General features: G+C 39.8%; 1 protein-coding gene across 4 annotated transcripts in view; it reads right to left on the bottom strand.

The window, feature by feature from the left end:
- mri (BTB/POZ domain-containing protein mrityu) overlaps positions 1–21371 on the bottom strand; it is a 550707-nt gene that overhangs the window by 171991 nt on the left and 357345 nt on the right. For 2 of the 4 annotated variants that reach the window (XM_071664897.1, XM_071664901.1), the window contains one exon: positions 794–3938. The exons of the other annotated variants lie outside the window; for them this stretch is intronic. In XM_071664897.1, coding sequence (XP_071520998.1) covers positions 3885–3938 — 54 coding nt within the window. In that variant the 3' untranslated portion in view covers positions 794–3884. Of the gene's footprint in view, positions 1–793; positions 3939–21371 lie in introns of those variants that run through there. 4 annotated transcript variants of the gene reach the window in all.

The following is a 21371-nucleotide window of genomic DNA, read 5'->3' as shown; positions in this document are numbered from 1 at the left end:
AACCATACAACATTGTTGGAACCACTATTCCTTCAAACATACCCATTTTTGCTTTCCGAGATAATGTTCTCGACTTCCACACATTCTTCAAGGCCCCCAGAATTTTCGCCCCCTCCCCCACCCTATGATCCACTTCCGCTTCCATGGTTCCATCCGCTGCCAGATCCACTCCCAGATATCTAAAACACTTCACTTCCTCCAGTTTTTCTCCATTCAAACTCACCTCCCAATTGACTTGACCCTCAACCCTATTGTACCTAATAACCTTGCTCTTATTCACATTTACTCTTAACTTTCTTCTTCCACAACTTTACCAAACTCAGTCACCAGCTTCTGCAGTTTCTCACATGAATCAGCCACCAGCGCTGTATCATCAGCGAACAACAACTGACTCACTTCCCAAGCTCTCTCATCCCCAACAGACTTCATACTTGCCCCTCTTTCCAAAACTCTTGCATTTACCTCCCTAACAACCCCATCCATAAACAAATTAAACAACCATGGAGACATCACACACCCCTGCCGCAAACCTACATTCACTGAGAACCAATCACTTTCCTCTCTTCCTACACGTACACATGCCTTACATCCTTGATAAAAACTTTTCACTGCTTCTAACAACTTGCCTCCCACACCATATATTCTTAATACCTTCCACAGAGCATCTCTATCAACTCTATCATATGCCTTCTCCAGATCCATAAATGCTACATACAAATCCATTTGCTTTTCTAAGTATTTCTCACATACATTCTTCAAAGCAAACACCTGATCCACACATCCTCTACCACTTCTGAAACCACACTGCTCTTCCCCAATCTGATGCTCTGTACATGCCTTCACCCTCTCAATCAATACCCTCCCATATAATTTACCAGGAATACTCAACAAACTTATACCTCTGTAATTTGAGCAATCACTCTTATCCCCTTTGCCTTTGTACAATGGCACTATGCACGCATTCCGCCAATCCTCAGGCACCTCACCATGAATCATACATACATTAAATAACCTTACCAACCAGTCAACAATACAGTCACCCCCTTTTTTAATAAATTCCACTGCAATACTATCCAAACCTGCTGCCTTGCCGGCTTTCATCTTCCGCAAAGCTTTCACTACCTCTTCTCTGTTTACCAAATCATTTTCCCTAACCCTCTCACTTTGCACACCACCTCGACCAAAACACCCTATATCTGCCACTCTATCATCAAACACATTCAACAAACCTTCAAAATACTCACTCCATCTCCTCTCACATCACCACTACTTGTTATCACCTCCCCATTTGCGCCCTTCACTGAAGTTCCCATTTGCTCCCTTGTCTTACGCACTTTATTTACCTCCTTCCAGAACATCTTTTTATTCCCCCTAAAATTTAATGATACTCTCTCACCCCAACTCTCATTTGCCTACATTTATCTACATCTTTTAAGTCTAGTCCCTTCCACAACTCCTGCAAGGAGATGGCCATGGCATGGTGAAATCCATCTCCACTTTTCAGCCTTTCATGCCTCACCCTTAACAGGCCGCAGGCAGAGGGCAACTCTAGCACATTGGTTTCAAAGGATCCTATCTAAAGTTTCTACAGACTACTTCTACTTAATGTGTCTACCTTATGTTCCTGCCTACTGATCCAACCTACTAATTCTACCTACTGCTCACATGTAATGTTCCTACCTGCTATTTCCACCTTAAATTTCAACCTAATTTTCCTGTGTAATGTTCCTACCCAATACTTCTATCTACTGCTCCTATCATTTTGCCAAAAGCCGGGGACAGTGCATAGTACTCACCAAAGGAAAATATAGAGTTATGAAGAATAAGTCGTGTGAGTCAAATGTTATGTGTGACAAGAAGAGACTTTATGTTTGGAGACAGAATGTCAACAGTCTATGTATGGTAAGGCAGAAAGAAAAGACAGCTACCTTTGTCGTAAGAGTGCAACTTGGCAACCAACAAGGTGCTGGTTCACTACACAGCCATCAGTAGCCCTATTGATACCAAAGTGGGTAGTACTGGTAATATACCTCCCTGGTCAATGCTGCCTATCTACTACAGTAAACCCTTGATTTAACAGATTGATAGGGGAGAAGGGGTGTCTGTTAATGCCGAAAGTCCGTTAAATCGAATGTAACCTATTTCTGAGTCACATTAAGTTCACATGCTTTTTTTTAAATTCTCTATCACTGTAGGGTTTAGTGAGCACCTGGAAGCGTGGGAATGCTCGCCAGACAGTTGGAGGCAAGAGTTAGTCTGAGGTCTACCCCATGCTACCAAAAGCAAGTATGATATGAAATGCACATGATGTGGCACATGAGAATTTTTAATTTTTTTCTAAACTATTAATTAATGTACTGTATTATTATTCGTTCATTAAATCTGAAATCCATTATAATGGGGCCTGTTAAATCTAGGGCTTACTGTATCACCTACTAACTGTAATAAAACAATATATAAAACAATAATTATGTCTAAGAAGCTAAGAAGAAAATAAAGAATGATTATTGTGTTATCAAGGAAAAAAATTCTTCTTTTCCTTTGGGCCAAGTTCAGCTGTGGTCAGCTGTTATAAGAGTGTGGGCACACAGCTAATACAGTGACTAGTTTATGTACGTACACCTATGAACAACTTACACTTCACACAATTTACAGCAAAACACAATAAAATACTGGATAAAACAATAATTAAGACTAAAAAATAAGCATATACAAAGAATACTACTAAATTATGTTTGTTTTATATATCATTTGAGCTGACATGAGCCTCTACCATGTACAGTATACTTGTAGGGTAAGTTTCCTTATTCAGGTGAACATGATTTTGCCTATGGCCTTTCCTATCCAGACAAGTTATAACATTCTGAGCCCTCACTTTGCATTCCAAGAAGTGATCACTCCTTCATGATAAGTTCAGCCAAACATAAGCATGTTTCACTTACAGTTCACAAGAAAGTAGCAATTTACTGGAAAACATAGGTGCTAAATATAGTGCTAGTATATCCCTCATATATGACTTAAAAAAGAACTGGGAGAAAATATTACAATTCTACACTGAAACTTACTCCAGTCAAGGTATACAATTGTCTTGCTATCATTTGACTGCACTGAACTACATACAATCAATAATATACCATACAGAATCAGAGTGGAGAATTTATCCTACACTCCTCACTGACTCAGGCCCACCAACTATGATGTCGCTAGTCCTGCACCTGCCAATTGCTTATCTATATACTCCACTCAGCTACAGTATGTGCACTCAATTGTATTAAGAATCTCATTGCTCAACTTGTGTTTTGTTTTACTGCAGAATTGTATTTCTTGTTTCTTAGTGCTGCAAAAATGTACTCCTTCCCTCACATACTTATCACTGAAGATATCCAAAAGATGTACCTTTTCATTTCGATAATTTTCACAAAAGTTAAAAAAAATAATTTGTTACAAATATAATAATTCATGAAAATACAGTACTAGATTCCTTACTGTTTAAAACAAATTCTTAGCTAGAATACACTTGGTATAATAAAGAAAGTTGCTTGATAATCAAATCTTTTAATATTTTCTCTTCAAAATGAATAATTACATCTAAATAAGAGTGCTATGGATCAGATGAGTGCATTCTGCTAATAATAATATTAGCTTGCATTTCTGGACTTTACTGTTTACTACATGTTCAGAATCCTTCAAAATGTTTCCTATCTTTCTTTTTCATCCTTTCATACTTATTTGCTTCTCCTGCATGACTGAAGTAGCTTCAAGAACAGATGATGAAACTTCTGAGGAGAAAAGATCCTCATCCTGCTCTTTCCTCTGTTCCTTCTTTTGAAGAGCAATACTGGATAGGAAGATTTCCAACCTCCCACTCCCACCTCTCTTACCTTCTACGACACAAAGGAGATACTATACTCACGAAAAGTTGTTTGACAAGTATCGAACTGAGAAGGTAGTGGTTTGGAAAATGAAGAATGTCAGGTTATGGGCAATACATTAAAATGATTCAATTAAAGATATTGCAGAAGATTGAGAAAGGTTTAATGTAAAGGGAAACAGTAAATGATCTAGAAATCACTAGAGGTAATATCACACTGAGGTATGGGACTGAAAAAAGAGTGGTCAGCAAAATGAAGAATGGCATGTTGAGATATTTTTGGCATATGGAAAAAATGCGTGCAGAATTATTTTTCATGCTAAATACAAATCTAGGGTATTGTCTTGAGGTCATTAAGGCCTGTAAATAAGAATTTAAAGGTTACTCCTTTGGTAATTTCTCAAATTATTCAATCTACATCGATGGTGTATCTGTTGGCTTGGGGCAACATTATGAGATATCAACCATGATCATTCTTTTTTATCATTTTGCTTTGTCGCTGTCTCCCGCGTTAGCGAGGTAGCGCAAGGAAACAGACGAAAGAATGGCCCAACCCACATACACATGTACATACATAAACGTACACACATGCCAATATACATACCTATACATCTCAACGTATACCTATATGTACACAGACACACATATACATATATACACATGTACATAATTCATACTGTCTGCCTTTATTCATTCCCATCGCCACCCCACCACACATGAAATTGCAACCCCCTCCCACAAATGTGCGCGAGGTAGCGCTAGGAAAAGACAACAAAGGCCACATTCGTTCACACTCAGTCTCTAGCTGTCATGTATAATGCACCGAAACCACAGCTCCCTTTCCACATCCAGGCCCTACAGAACTTTCCATGGTTTACCCCAGACGCTTCACACGCCCTGGTTCAATCCACTGACAGAACGTCGACCCTGGTATATCACATCGTTCCAATTCACTCTATTCCTTACCCTGCCTTTCACCCTCCTGCATGTTCAGGCCCCGATCACTCAAAATCTTTTTCACTCCATCTTTCCACCTCCAATTTGGTCTCCCACTTCTCCTTGTTCCCTCCACCTCTGACACATATATCCTCTCGGTGAATCTTTCCTCACTCATTCTCTCCATGTGACCAAACCATTTCAAAACACCCTCTTCTGCTATCTCAACCACACTCTTTTTATTACCACACATCTCTCTTACCCTTTCATTACTTACTCGATCAAACCACCTCACACCACATATTGTCCTCAAACATCTCATTTCCAGCACATCCACCCTCCTCTGCACAGCTCTATCCATAGCCCACGCCAAGCAACCATACAACATTGTTGGAACCACTATTCCTTCAAACATACCCATTCTTGCTTTCCGAGATAATGTTCTCGACTTCCACACATTCTTTAATGCTCACAGAACTTTCACCTCCTCCCCCACCCTATGATTCACTTCTGCTTCCATGGTTCCATCCGCTGCCAAATCCACTCCCAGATATCTAAAACACTTCACTTCCTCCAGTTTTTCTCCATTCAAACTTACCTCCCAATTGACTTGTCCCTCAACGATAGTGTACCTAATAACCTTGCTCTTATTCACATTTACTCTCAGCTTTCTTCTTTCACACATTTTACCAAACTCAGTCACCAGCTTTTGCAGTTTCTCACACGAATCAGCCACCAGCGCTGAATCATCAGTGAACAACCGACTCACTTCCCAAGCTCTCTCATCCACAACAGACTGCATACTTGCCCCTCTTTTCAAAACTCTTGCATTCACCTCCCTAACAACCCCATCCATAAACAAATTAAACAACCATGGAGACATCAAGCACCCCTACTGCAAACCAACATTCACTGAGAACCAATCATTTTCCTCTCTCTCTACACGTACACAAGCCTTACATCCTCAATAAAAACTTTTCACTGCTTCTTACAACTTGCCTCCCACACCATATATTCTTAATACCTTCCACAGAGCATCTCTATCAACTCTATCATATGCCTTCTCCAGATCCATAAATGCTACATACAAATCCATTTGCTTTTCTAAGTATTTCTCACATACATTCTTCAAAGCAAACACCTGATCCATACATCCTCTACCACTTCTGAAACCACACTGCTCTTCCCCAATCTGATGCTCTGTTCATGCCTTCACCCTCTCAATTAATATCCTCCCATATAATTTCCCAGGAATACTCAACAAACTTATACCTCTGTAATTTGAGCACTCACTTTTATCCCCTTTGCCTTTGTACAATGGCACTATGCAAGCATTCCTCCAATCCTCAGGCACCTCACCATGAGTCATATATACATCAAATTACCTTACCAACCAGTTAACAATACAGTCACCCCCTTTTTCAATAAATTCCATTGCAATACCATCCAAACCTGCTGCCTTGCCAGCTTTCATCTTCTGCAAAGCTTTTACTACCTCTTCTCTGTTTACCAAATCATTCTCCCTAATCCTCTCCCTTTGCACACCACCTCGACCAAAACACCCTATATCTGCCAATCTATCATCAAACACATTCAACAAACCTTCAAAATACTCACTCCATCTCCTTCTCACATCACCACTACTTGTTATCACCTCCCCATTAGCCCCATTCACTGAAGTTCCCATTTGTTTCCTTGTCTTACGCACTTTATTTACCTCCTTCCAAAATATCTTTTTATTCTCCCTAGAATTTAATGATACTCTCTCACCCCAACTCTCATTTGCCCTCTTTTTCACCTCTTGCACCTTTCTCTTGACCTCCTGCCTCTTTCTTTTATACATCTCCCAGTCTTTTGCATTATTTCCCTGCAAAAATCGTCCAAATGAATCTCTCTTCTCTTTCACTAATAATCTTACTTCTTCATCCCACCATTCACTATCCTTTCTAATCTGTCCACCTCTCACGCTTCTCATGCCACAAGCATCTTTTGCACAAGCCATCACTGCTTCCCTGAATACATCCCATTCCTCCCCCACTCCCCTTACATCCTTTGTTCTCACCTTTTTCCATTCTGTACTCAGTCCCTCCTAGTACTTCCTCACACAAGTCTCCTTCCCAAGCTCACTTATTCTCACCACTCTCTTCACCCCAACATTCTCTCTTCTTTTCTGAAAACCTCTACAAATCTTCACCTTCGCTTCAACAAGATAATGATCAGACATCCCTCCAGTTGCACCTCTCAGCACATTAACATCCAAAAGTCTCTCTCTTTTGCACGCCTATCATTTAACACATAATCCAATAACACACTCTGGCCATCTCTCCTACTTACATACGTATACTTATGTATATCTCTCTTTTTAAACCAGGTATTCCCAATCACCAGTCCTTTTTCAGCACATAAATCTGCAAGCTCTTCACCATTTCCATTTACAACACTGAACACCCCATGTACACCAATTATTCCCTCAACTGCCACATTACTCACCTTTGCATTCAAATCACCCATCACTATAACCCAGTCTCGAGCATCAAAACTACTAACACATTCACTCAACTGCTCCCAAAATACTTGCCTCTCATGATCTTTCTTCTTATGCCCAGGTGCATATGCACCAATAATCAACCATCTCTCTCCATCAACTTTCAGTTTTACCCATATTAATCTAGGGTTTACTTCTTACACTCTATTACATATTCTCACCACTCCTGTTTCAGGAGTAGTGCTAGTCCTTCCCTTGCTCTTGTCCTCTCACTAACCCCTGACTTTACTCCCAAGACACTTCCAAACCACTCTTCCCCTTTACCCTTGAGCTTCGTTTCACTCAGAGCCAAAATATCCAGGTTCCTTTCCTGAAACATACTACCTATCTCTCCTTTTTTCTCATCTTGGTTACATCCAGACACATTTCGACACCCCAATCTGAGCCTTCGAGGAGGATGAGCACTCCCCGTGTCACTCCTTCTTCTGTTTCCCCTTATAGAAAGTTAAAATACAAGGAGGGGAGGGTTTCCAGCCCCCCACTCCCGTCCCATTTAGTCGCCTTCTACGACACATGAGGAATGCGTGGGAAGCATTCTTTCATCCCTATCCCCAGGGATGATCATTATTTATTTATTTATTTATTTATTTATTTATTTATTTATTTATTTTGCTTTGTCGCTGACTCCCGCGTTAGCGAGGTAGTGCAAGGAAACAGACGAAAGAATGGCCCAACCCACCCACATACACATGTATATACATACACATCCACACACGCAAATATACATGCCTATACATCTCAACGTATACATATATATATATATATATATATATATATATATATATATATATATATATATATATATATATATATATTTTTTTTTTTTTTTATACTTTGTCGCTGTCTCCCGCGTTTGCGAGGTAGCGCAAGGAAACAGACGAAAGAAATGGCCCAACCCCCCCCCCCCATACACATGTACATACACACGTCCACACACGCAAATATACATACCTACACAGCTTTCCATGGTTTACCCCAGATGCTTCACATGCCTTGATTCACTCCACTGACAGCACGTCAACCCCTGTATACCACATCGCTCCAATTCACTCTATTCCTTGCCCTCCTTTCACCCTCCTGCATGTTCAGGCCCCGATCACACAAAATCTTTTTCACTCCATCTTTCCACCTCCAATTTGGTCTCCCTTTTCTCCTTGTTCCCTCCACCTCCGACACATATATCCTCTTGGTCAATCTTTCCTCACTCATTCTCTCCATGTGCCCAAACCACTTCAAAACACCCTCTTCTGCTCTCTCAACCACGCTCTTTTTATTTCCACACATCTCTCTTACCCTTACGTTACTTACTCGATCAAACCACCTCACATCACACATTGTCCTCAAACATCTCATTTCCAGCACATCCATCCTCCTGCGTACAACTCTATCCATAGCCCACGCCTCGCAACCATACAACATTGTTGGAACCACTATTCCTTCAAACATACCCATTTTTGCTTTCCGAGATAATGTTCTCGACTTCCACACATTTTTCAAGGCTCCCAAAATTTTCGCCCCCTCCCCCACCCTATGATCCACTTCCGCTTCCATGGTTCCATCCGCTGACAGATCCACTCCCAGATATCTAAAACACTTCACTTCCTCCAGTTTTTCTCCATTCAAACTCACCTCCCAATTGACTTGACCCTCAACCCTACTGTACCTAATAACCTTGCTCTTATTCACATTTACTCTTAACTTTCTTCTTCCACACACTTTACCAAACTCAGTCACCAGCTTCTGCAGTTTCTCACATGAATCAGCCACCAGCGCTGTATCATCAGCGAACAACAACTGACTCACTTCCCAAGCTCTCTCATCCCCAACAGACTTCATACTTGCCCCTCTTTCCAGGACTCTTGCATTTACCTCCCTAACAACCCCATCCATAAACAAATTAAACAACCATGGAGACATCACACACCCCTGCCGCAAACCTACATTCACTGAGAACCAATCACTTTCCTCTCTTCCTACACGTACACATGCCTTACATCCTCGATAAAAACTTTTCACTGCTTCTAACAACTTGCCTCCCACACCATATATTCTTAATACCTTCCACAGAGCATCTCTATCAACTCTATCATATGCCTTCTCCAGATCCATAAATGCTACATACAAATCCATTTGCTTTTCTAAGTATTTCTCACATACATTCTTCAAAGCAAACACCTGATCCACACATCCTCTACCACTTCTGAAACCGCACTGCTCTTCCCCAATCTGATGCTCTGTACATGCCTTCACCCTCTCAATCAATACCCTCCCATATAATTTACCAGGAATACTCAACAAACTTATACCTCTGTAATTTGAGCACTCACTCTTATCCCCTTTGCCTTTGTACAATGGCACTATGCACGCATTCCGCCAATCCTCAGGCACCTCACCATGAGTCATACATACATTAAATAACCTTACCAACCAGTCAACAATACAGTCACCCCCTTTTTTAATAAATTCCACTGCAATACCATCCAAACCTGCTGCCTTGCCGGCTTTCATCTTCCGCAAAGCTTTTACTAGGGGATATATATATATATATAGGGAATAGGGGAGAAAGAATACTTCCCACATATTCCCTGCGTGTCGTAGAAGGCGACTAAAAGGGAAGGGAGCAGGGGGCTGGAAATCCTCCCCTTTCGTTTTTTTTTTTTCCCAAAAAAAAGGAACAGAGAAGAGGTCCAGGTGAGGATATTCCCGTAAAGGCCCAGTCCTCTGTTCTTAACGCTACCTCGCTATCGCGGGAAATAGCGAATAGTATGAAAAAAAAAAAAAATATATATATATATATATATATATATATATATATATATATATATATATATATATCATCCCTGGGGATAGGGGACAAAGAATACTTCCCACGTATTCCCTGCGTGTCGTAAAAGGCGACTAAAAGGGGAGGGAGCGGGGGGCTGGAAATCCTCCCCTCTCGTTTTTTTTTTTTTTTTTTTTTTTTTTTTTTTTTTTTTTAATTTTCCAAAAGAAGGAACAGAGAATTGGGCCAGGTGAGGGTATTCCCTCAAAGGCCCAGTCCTCTGTTCTTAACGCTACCATCGCTAATGCGGGAAATGGCGAACAGTTTGAAAGAAAAGATATATATATATATATATATATATATATATATATATATATATATATGAAGTCTGTTGGGGATGAGAGAGCTTGGGAAGTGAGTCAGTTGTTGTTCGCTGATGACACAGCGCTGGTGGCTGATTCATGTGTGAAACTGCAGAAGCTGGTGACTGAGTTTGGTAAAGTGTGTGGAAGAAGAAAGTTAAGAGTAAATGTGAATAAGAGCAAGGTTATTAGGTACAGTAGGGTTGAGGGTCAAGTCAATTGGGAGGTGAGTTTGAATGGAGAAAAACTGGAGGAAGTGAAGTGTTTTAGATATCTGGGAGTGGATCTGGTAGCGGATGGAACCATGGAAGCGGAAGTGGATCATAGGGTGGGGGAGGGGGCGAAAATTCTGGGGGCCTTGAAGAATGTGTGGAAGTCGAGAACATTATCTCGGAAAGCAAAAATGGGTATGTTTGAAGGAATAGTGGTTCCAACAATGTTGTATGGTTGCGAGGCGTGGGCTATGGATAGAGTTGTGCGCAGGAGGATGGATGTGCTGGAAATGAGATGTTTGAGGACAATGTGTGGTGTGAGGTGGTTTGATCGAGTGAGTAACGTAAGGGTAAGAGAGATGTGTGGAAATAAAAAGAGCGTGGTTGAGAGAGCAGAAGAGGGTGTTTTGAAGTGGTTTGGGCACATGGAGAGGATGAGTGAGGAAAGATTGACCAAGAGGATATATGTGTCGGAGGTGGAGGGAACAAGGAGAAGAGGGAGACCAAATTGGAGGTGGAAAGATGGAGTGAAAAAGATTTTGTGTGGTCGGGGCCTGAACATGCAGGAGGGTGAAAGGAGGGCAAGGAATAGAGTGAATTGGAGCGATGTGGTATACCGGGGCTGACGTGCTGTCAGTGGATTGAATCAAGGCATGTGAAGCGTCTGGGGTAAACCATGGAAAGCTGTGTAGGTATGTATATTTGCGTGTGTGGACGTATGTATATACATGTGTATGGGGGGGGGGTTGGGCCATTTCTTTCGTCTGTTTCCTTGCGCTACCTCGCAAACGCGGGAGACAGCGACAAAGTATAAAAAAAAAAAAAAAATATATATATATATATACACACACAGGCATATACATATATACACATGTACATAATTCATACTGTCTGCCTTTATTCATTCCCATCGCCACCTCGCCACACATGAAATAACAGCCCCCTCCCCCCTCATGTGTGCGAGGTAGCGCTAGGAAAAGACAACAAAGGCCACATTCATTCACACTCAGTTTCTAGCTGTCATGTAATAATGCACCGAAACCACACCTCCCTTTCCACATCCAGGCCCCACAGAACTTTCCATGGTTTACCCCAGACACTTCACATGCCCTGGTTCAATCCATTGACAGCACGTCGACCGCAGTATACCACATCGTTCCAATTCACTCTATTCCTTGCATGCCTTTCACCCTCCTGCATGTTCAGGCCCTGATCACTCAAAACCTTTTTCACTCCATCTTTCCACCTCCAATTTGGTCTCCCACTTCCTCGTTCCCTCCACCTCTGACACATATATCCTGACACATATATATAAGGGCATTTATGTATATACATGCGTATGTGCGTGGGTTGGGCCATTCTTTCGTCTGTTTCCTTGCACTAACTCGCTAACGCAGGGTTCAGCGACAAATTATGATAAATAAAACCATTCTATTATGTCATATTCTAATCTTAAAACAAAAAAGTTTCAGGCTACAAAATTCCCTGAACAATTTCCAGCAATTTCTAGTATTTTCATGAGGGGTAATAGATTTGCTCGAGAACCTCACTATAGTTATTTTTTGTCATGCTTAATTTGAATCTGGGGTTAAAATACACATTGGGAGACATTAAGGTAAAAAGAACAATCAATGGTTACTCTCAGAAGATTCTGTGATTATTCAGTTTGTGTTTATTGAGTATCTGTCAGTTTGTGGAGGCAATACAAGATATTTTTCATGACAATTTCTTATATAGAAGTGCTTCATTACCTCATCTGTCAATTCTAAAATAAAAAGATTTCTGGCATAAAAAATTCTCTGAACTTATTATCACCTGCAATTTTTGGTATATTTCTGAGGGTAATATATTTGCTTGTAGACCTCAGTTTAAGCACTATTTTTCATGCTGAACTGAAATTTTTGGTTGAAATACATATAAAGGGGTGTTAAGGCCTGTAAATAAGTAATTAATTGTTAATCTTTCAAAAGATTCTATGATCATCTGGTTCATACTTATTGGGTATCTGTCGGTTTAGGGAAGCACTATGAGATATTTCCTGTGATTATTTCAAGTTCTATTATGTCATGTTTCAATTTCAAAACAAAAAGGTTTTTGGAATAGAAAAAATAATCCCTGGGCTATTTCCAACAATTTCTGATATTTTTGTGAGAGTAATAGATTTGCTTGTATACATCACTATAAAGACTACTTTTCATCATGGTTAATTAAAATCTGGGTTGAAATATATGTTAGGGATATTAAGGCCTCTAGATAAGTGATGAATTTACACTTTAAGAAGATTCTGTGATTATTCTGTCTGTATATATTGGGTATCTGTCTGCTTGGGAAAGCATTATGAGACATTTCCTATGATTATTTCAAGCATAAAGCATTGCTTAACATCATATTTCCTTTTCACTGCAAACAAGTTTTGGGGCCAAAAAATATATGCAAATTTTGATATTTCTACTTCAAAAACTAAAGAATAAATACTTAGTCTTTCATGCTGAATCCGAATATGAGGTTGAAATATATGTTGGAGAACATTAAGGCTTGTAAATAAGTTATGTTTGAAGGAATAGTGGTTCCAACAATGTTGTATGGTTGCGAGGCGTGGGCTATGGATAGAGTTGTGCGCAGGAGGATGGATGTGCTGGAAATGAGATGTTTGAGGACAATGTGTGGTGTGAGGTGGTTTGATCGAGTAAGTAACGTAAGGGTAAGAGAGATGTGTGGAAATAAAAAGAGCGTGGTTGAGAGAGCAGAAGAGGGTGTTTTGAAATGGTTTGGGCACATGGAGAGAATGAGTGAGGAAAGATTGACCAAGAGGATATATGCGTCGGAGGTGGAGGGAACGAGGAGAAGAGGGAGACCAAATTGGAGGTGGAAAGATGGAGTGAAAAAGATTTTGTGTGATCGGGGCCTGAACATGCAGGAGGGTGAAAGGAGGGCAAGGAATAGAGTGAATTGGAGCGATGTGGTATACCGGGGTTGACGTGCTGTCAGTGGATTGAATCAAGGCATGTGAAGCGTCTGGGGTAAACCATGGAAAGCTGTGTAGGTATGTATATTTGCGTGTGTGGACGTATGTATATACATGTGTATGGGGGTGGGTTGGGCCATTTCTTTCGTCTGTTTCCTTGCGCTACCTCGCAAACGCGGGAGACAGCGGAAAAAAAAAAGAAAAAAAAAAAAATGTTATTAGTGGATACTTTTTTAGAAGATTCTGTGATTATTCGGTTCATATTCATTGAGTATATGTTGGCTTAGGAAAACATTATGATATATTTTACGAGATTATATAAAGTATAAAAGCATTCCATTAAGTCATAAGTCACTTTTTTAAACATGAAGGTTTCAGACTAAAATATTCCTTTAACTATGACCTGCAATATTTGGAATTTTCATGAGGACAATAGAGTTGCTTGAAATCCTTAGTATATGTACTGTTTTTCATGCTGAATTTAAATCTGCAAATGAAATATACGTTGGAACATTAAGGAGTGTATATATGTAAGTATTGTATAATCATTTAGAAGATTCTGTGATTATTCTGTGATTATTTATTGGATATCTGTCAGCTTCGGGAAGCATTGTGAGACATTTTCCATTATCATTTTGAAAACCATAGTGGAAGAACTATTCTTCCTCCTGAATTAGAATCTGGGATTGAAATATATATTGGGGGATATAATGGCCTGTAAAAATGTAAGTATTGGTAACTAAACAGGATTTTGTATAATTATTCGGTTCATATTTATTAGGTATCTGTTGGCTTGTGAAAGCATTATGATATCTTTTACATGATTATTTCAAGAATAGAAGCATTTCATTATGTCATTTTTTAATTCTGATGAATTCTGTGAAACAAAAAGTTTTTGAGTTAAAAGATTCCCTGAACTATTACCTGCAATTTTTGGTATATTCATAAGTGTAATACTATTGCTTGAAAACCTCAGTATAAGGACAATTTTTTCTCACTGAATTCGATTCCAGTGCTGAAATATATGTTGGGTAACATTAAGGTCTCTATATAAGCAATGTATGGTCACACTTTCAGAAGATTCTGAGATTATTCAGTTTGTATTAAGTGGGTATCTGTTGGCTTGAGGAAGCATTACGAGATAATTTCTATGATTATTTCAAGTACAGAAATGTTTCATAAAATCATATTTCAATTTTAAAACAAAAATGTTTTTGGGCAAAAAAAATCCCAATTTTTTGGTATTTTAGAGAGGGTAATAGATTTGCTTGAAAATCTCAGTTTAAGGACTTGTTCATGCTGATTTCAAATATGTGGTTGATATATATATTGGGGGACATTAGAGCCTGTAAATAAGGAATTAATGTTGACACTTTTAGAAGATTCTGTGATTATTCAGTTCATATTCATTGGGTACCTATTGGCTCGGGGAAGCATTACGAGATATTTTACATGAATATTTCAAGTACCTAAGTAAGTACCTAAGTGTTTCTATCTAACTATATCTCTGACACCTGTTTCCTTCTCAAACTCCCTTAAAGGGGTGGCCATGGCAATAAAGCCTTCATAACTAGTGATCTCCAGCCACTTCTTAGCCTTTATGCCTCACCCTTAACAAGCCACTGGCAGAGGGCAACTCTAGCACAGTGCTTGCAGAGGCTCCAACCTAATGTTCCTACTGACTACGTCTATGTAATACTCCTGCCTAATGTTCCTATCTTCTACTTCTACCTAATACACCTACCTAAATGTTCCTACCTATTACTTCTATCTACTGCTCCTACCATTTTGCCAAGAGGCAAAACTGTTTGGGGGCTAAAAATTTCCTGAACTAGTACCTGAAATTTTTGGAATTTTTGTGAGGATAATGGATTTGCTTGAATATTATAAGGACTATTTTTCATGATGATTCGAATCTAAGGTTGACATATGGGGGGGGGGGGGGGGGGGGGGGGGTGGCAGCATTAAGGCCTGTAAAAATGTAAGAAATGGTTACTCATTTACAAGATTCTGTGATTATTCACTTCATACTTATTGTCTATCTATCATCTTGGGGAAGCTTTATGACATATTTCATATGATTACTTCAAGGATAAAAGCATTTCATTAGGTCATCTTTCAATACTAAAACAAAAAAGTTTTTCAGTTAAAGATTCACTGAACTGTTACCTGCACTTTTTGATATTTTTGTGAGGATAATACATTTGCTTGAAAACCTCGGTATAATGACAATTCTTATTGCCGAATTCAATTCTAGGTCTGAAATATATGTTGGGGACATTAAGGCCTAAAATAAGTAATTAATAGTTACTCTTTTAGAAGATTCTGTGATTATTCGGTTTGTATTTATTGGGTTTCTGTTAGCTTGGAGAAGCATTATGAGATATTTTCCAAGATTATTTCAAGTACAGAACCATTTTATCTTGTAATATTTTAATAATAAAACAATGTTTTGGGCTACAAGTTCCCTGAACCTGCACTTTCTGTATTTCCTTGAGGGTAATAGATTTGCCTGAAAACCTCACAATGAGGATGATCCTCATGCTGAATTCAAACCTGTGGTTGATATATATGTTGCAGGACAATAAGGCCTGTTAATAAGCAATTAATGGTACTCTTTTAGAAGATTCTGTGATTATTCATTTCATATTCATTGGGTATCAGTTGGCTTAGGAAAGCATTTTGAGATATTTTCTGAGATTATGTCAAGGATAGAAGTGTTTCATCATGAAGTGTTTCATCATGTCATTTTAATTTCAAAACAAAAAGATTTCTGGGCAAAAAAATTCCCTGCAATTTTTGGTATTTTCTTAAGTGTTATACATTTGCTTGAAAACCTACAATAAGGACAATCTTTCATGCTAAATTCAAATCTGGGGTTGAAATATATGTTGGAGGATATTAAAATCTGTAGATTAGTAATCAATGGTTACTCTTTCAGAAGATTCTGTGATTATTCGGTTTGTATTCATTGGGGATCTGTTGGTTTGGGGAAACATTATGAGACATGTTCCATGATCATTTCAAGTACAAAAGTGTTTCATTCCGTTATTTTTCATCTTTAAAACAAGGTTTTTGGATTAAAATATTGCCTGCATATTTTCTTTTATTATTATCATTCGACTTAATCACTGTTTCCTGCATTAGCGAGATAGTGCCAAAAAAAGATGAAGAATGGCGCATCAACCTATATACACATATATTTATATAAATGCTCATACATACACATACATATACATAATACATACACATACATATATACACATGTACATATTCATACTTGCTTGCCTTTTATCCATTCCTGGCACTATCCCACCCCACAGGAAATAGCATCACTCCCCCTGCGTTAGCAAGGTAGCACCAGGAAAACAGACAAAAAAGGCCACATTTGTTCACACTCAGTGTCTAGCTGTCATGTGTAATGCACAGAAACCACAGCTCCCTATGCACATCCAGACCCCACACTCCTTTCCATGGATTACCCCAGATATTTCACATGCCTTGGTTCAGTCCATTGATAGCACGTCAACCCCTGTATACCACATTGTTCCTATTCACTCCATTCCTTGCAAGCCTCCTACCATCCTGTATGTTCAGGCCCCAATCGCTCAAAATCTTTTTCACTCCATCCTTCCACCTCCAATTTGGTCTCCCACGTCTTGTTCCCTCCACCTCTGACACATATATCTTCTTTGTCAATCTTTCCTAACTCATTCTCTCTGTATGTCCAAACCATTTCAACAAACCATCTTCTGCTCTCTCAACCACACTCTTTTTATTTCCACACATATCTCTTACCCTTTAAATACTTACTCGATCAAACCATCTTACACCACATAATGTCCTCAAATATTTCATTTCCAACATATCCACCCTCCTCCATACAATCCTATCTATAGCCCATGCCTCACAACCATATAATATTGTTGAAATTATCATTCCTTCAAACATACCCATTTTTGCTCTCCGAGATAACATTCTCTCCTTCCAAACATTCTTCATCTCTCCCAGAACCTTTGCACCTTCCTCCATCCTGTGACTCACTTCTGCTTCCATGGTTCCATTTGCTGCTAAGTTCACTCCCAGATATCTAAAACACTTCACATCCTCCAATTTTTCTCCATTCAAACATACATCCCAATTAACTTGTCCCTCAACGCTAATGAACCTAATAACCTTGCTCTTATTCACATCTACTCTCAACTTTCCCCTTTCACAAACTTTTCAAAACTCAGTCACCAATGTCTGCAGTTTCTCACTCGAATCAACCACTAACGCTGTATCATCAGCAAACAACAACTGACTCACTTCCAAGGCCTCTCATCCCCAACAGACTGCATACCTGCCCCTCTCTAAAACTCTTGCATTTACCTCCTTAACCACCCCATCCATAAGCAAATCAAACAACTATGGGGACATCACACACTCCTGCTGCAGACTGACATTCACTAGGAACCAATCACTTTCCTCTCTTCCTACTCGTATACATGCCTTATATCCTTGGTAAAAACTTTTCACTGCTTTTAGTAGATTACCTCCCACACCATATAATCGTAAGACCTTCCGCAAAGCATCCCCATCAACCCTATCATATGCCTTCTCCAGCTCCATACAAATCCATGTTTTTCTAAGTAATTCTCACACACATTCTTCAAAGCAAACACCTGATCCACACATCTTCTACCACTTCTGAAACCACACTACTCTTCCCCAGTCTGATGCTCTGTACATGCCTTCACTCTTTCAATTAATACCCTCCCATAACAAGTAGTGGTGATGTGAGAAGGAGATGGACTGAATATTTTGAAGGTTTTTTGAATGTGTTTGATGATAGAGTGGCAGATATAAGGTGTTTTGGTCGAGGTAGTGTGCAAAGTGATAGGGTTGGGGAGAATGATTTGGTGAACAGAGAAGAGGCAGTAAAAGCTTTGCAGAAGATGAAAGCTGGCAAGGCAGTGGGTTTGGATGGTATTGCAGAGGAATTTATTAAGAAAGGGGGTGACTGTGTTGTTGACTGGTTGGTAAGGATATCTAATGTATGTATGACCCATGGTGACGTGCCTGAGGATTGGCAGAATGCTTGCATAGTGCCACTGTACAAAGGCAAAGGGGATAAAGGTGAGTGCTCAAATTACAAAGGTATAAGTTTGTTGAGTATTCCTGGGAAATTATATGGGAGGGTATTGATTGAGAGGGTAAAGGCATGTACAGAGCATCAGATTGGGGAAGAGCAGTGTGGTTTCAGAAGTGGTAGAGGAAGTGTGGCTTTGAAGAATGAACGTGAGAAATACTTAGAAAAGCAAATGGATTATGTCGCATTTATGGATCTGGAGAAGGCATATGATAGAGTTGATAGATATGTTCTGTGGAAGGTATTAAGAATGTATGGTGTGGGAGGCAGGTTGTTAGATGCAGTGAAAAGTTTTTATTGAGGATGTAAGACATGTGTACCAGTAGGAAGAGAGAAAAATAATTGGTTCTCAGTGAATGTCGGTTTGCGGCAGGGGTGCGTGATGTTTGCATGGTTGTTTAATTTGTTTATGGATGGGGTTGTTTGGGAGGTGAATGCAAGATTTTTGGAGAGAAGGACAAGTGTGTAGTCTGTTGTGGATGAGAGAGCTTGGGAAGTGAGTTAGTTGTTGTTCGCTGATGATACAGCGCTGGTGGCTGATTCGGGTAAGAAACTGCAAAAGCTATTGACTGAGCTTGGTAAAGTGTGTGAAAGAAGAAAGCTGCGAGTAAATGTGAATAAGAGCAAGGTTATTAGGTTCAGTAGGGTTGAGGGACAAGTCAATTGGGAAGTACGTTTTAATGGAGAAAAACTGGAGGAAGTACAGCGTTTTAGATATCTGGGAGTGGATTTGGCAGCAGATGGAACCATGGAAGCGGAAGTGAGTCATAGGGTGGGAGAGGGGGCGAAAGTTCTGGGAGTGTTGAAAAATGTGTGGAAGGCGAGAACGTTTTCTCTGAAAGCAAAAATGGGTATGTTTGAAGGAATAGTGGTTCCGACAATGTCATATGGTTGCGAGGTGTGGGCTATAGATAGAGTTGTACAGAGGAGGGTGGATGTGTTGGAAATGAGATGTTTGAGGACAATATGGAGTGAGGTGGTTTGATCAAGTAAGTAATGAAAGGGTAAGAGAGATGTGTGGTAATAAAAGGAGTGTGGTTGTGAGAGCAGAAAAGGATGTTTTGAAATGGTTCGGTCACATGGAGAGAATGAGTGAGGAAAGATTGACAAAGAGTGGAGAGAATAAGTGGGGAAAGATTGACAAAGAGGATATATGTGTCAGAGGTGGAGGGAACGAGAAGTGGGAGACAAAATTTGTGGTGGAAAGATGGAGTGAAAAATCTTTACAGTGATCAGGGCCTGAACATGCAGGAGGGTGAAAGGCGTGCAAGGAATAAAGTGAATTGGAACGATGTGGTATACCAGGGTCGACGTGCTGTCAATGGATTGAACCAGGGCATGTGAAGTGTCTGGGGTAAACCATGGAAAGTTTTGAGGGGCATGGATGTCGAAAGGGAGCTGTGGTTTCTGTGCACTATACATGACAGCTAGAGACTGAGTGTGAACGAATGTGGCCTTTGCTGTCTTTTCCTAGCGCTACCTCATGCGCATGTGGGGGGGGGGGGTGTTGTCATCCCATGTGTGGTGGGGTGGCGACGGGAATGAATAAAGGCAGCAAGTATGATTTATGTACATATGTGTATACATGTATATGTCTGTGTATGTATATATATGTATATGTTGAAATGTATTGGTATGTATAAGTGCAGTGTGTGGACGTGTATGTACATACATGTGTATGTGGGTGGGTTGGGCCATTCTTTCGTCTGTTTCCTTGTGCTACCTCGCTAACGCGGGAGACAGCAACAAAGTAGAATAATATAATAATATAGAAGCATTTCAAAATGTCATATTTCAGTTATAAAACAAAAAGATTTTTTGGGACAAAATTTCTAGTAATTTTTGGTATTTTCTGAGGGTAATAAATTTGCTTGAAAACCTCAGTGTAAGGACTATTTTACATGCTGAATTCAAATCTAAGGTTGAAATATATGTTGGGGACATTAAGGCCTGTAAATAAGTAAGTAACTGTTACTCTTTCAGAAGGTGGTGCAAAATCTTGGAGTGGGTATTTTGTGGATTTTAAAGATCACATGCATGTGTGACTGCTGCCAGCAAGAGGAAGGGCTCAGGTAGTAGAGTAATGGCCCTTCTCATGACACATGCAGATTTAGAGTATACTCCTCTGACTACACTTTCTTGTCTGACTATGCTATCAGTGAGAGTGAGGTCTCAGGTAGTAGTGTACTGGCCCCTCCAAATACCCCAGCTAATTCCAAGGAATATCACATCCACTACTCTTGAAGTAATCCAGGGTACTACCATCCTGATTATGAAGCATTAGAGTGGTGCCCAGAACAACATATATCTCCTTGTTAGGAATGCTGATCTCACTTTCTGTCTCATCAAAATGGTACAGCTGGGCTAGTCCTGACATCATCCCCTTCAAGCACCATACACCTATTCAAACTTCACAAATCTATAACATAAGTACTCTTGTCAACTCCTGTCCACTCATACATTTTTAAGCATAATCATGATAGAGTCCATCAAATCTATGGCCCCTAGTCCCTGATACCATGAGGTGCTTCGAATCTCTGGGTTTCTGCCTGACTCTACTGACAATGAGAGGGAGGGCTCTGACA

Source organism: Panulirus ornatus, chromosome 9 (assembly GCF_036320965.1).
Source record: "Panulirus ornatus isolate Po-2019 chromosome 9, ASM3632096v1, whole genome shotgun sequence".
In the NCBI taxonomy this organism is placed as follows: domain Eukaryota; kingdom Metazoa; phylum Arthropoda; class Malacostraca; order Decapoda; family Palinuridae; genus Panulirus; species Panulirus ornatus.
This window is presented reverse-complemented; position numbering and strand designations above follow the sequence as displayed.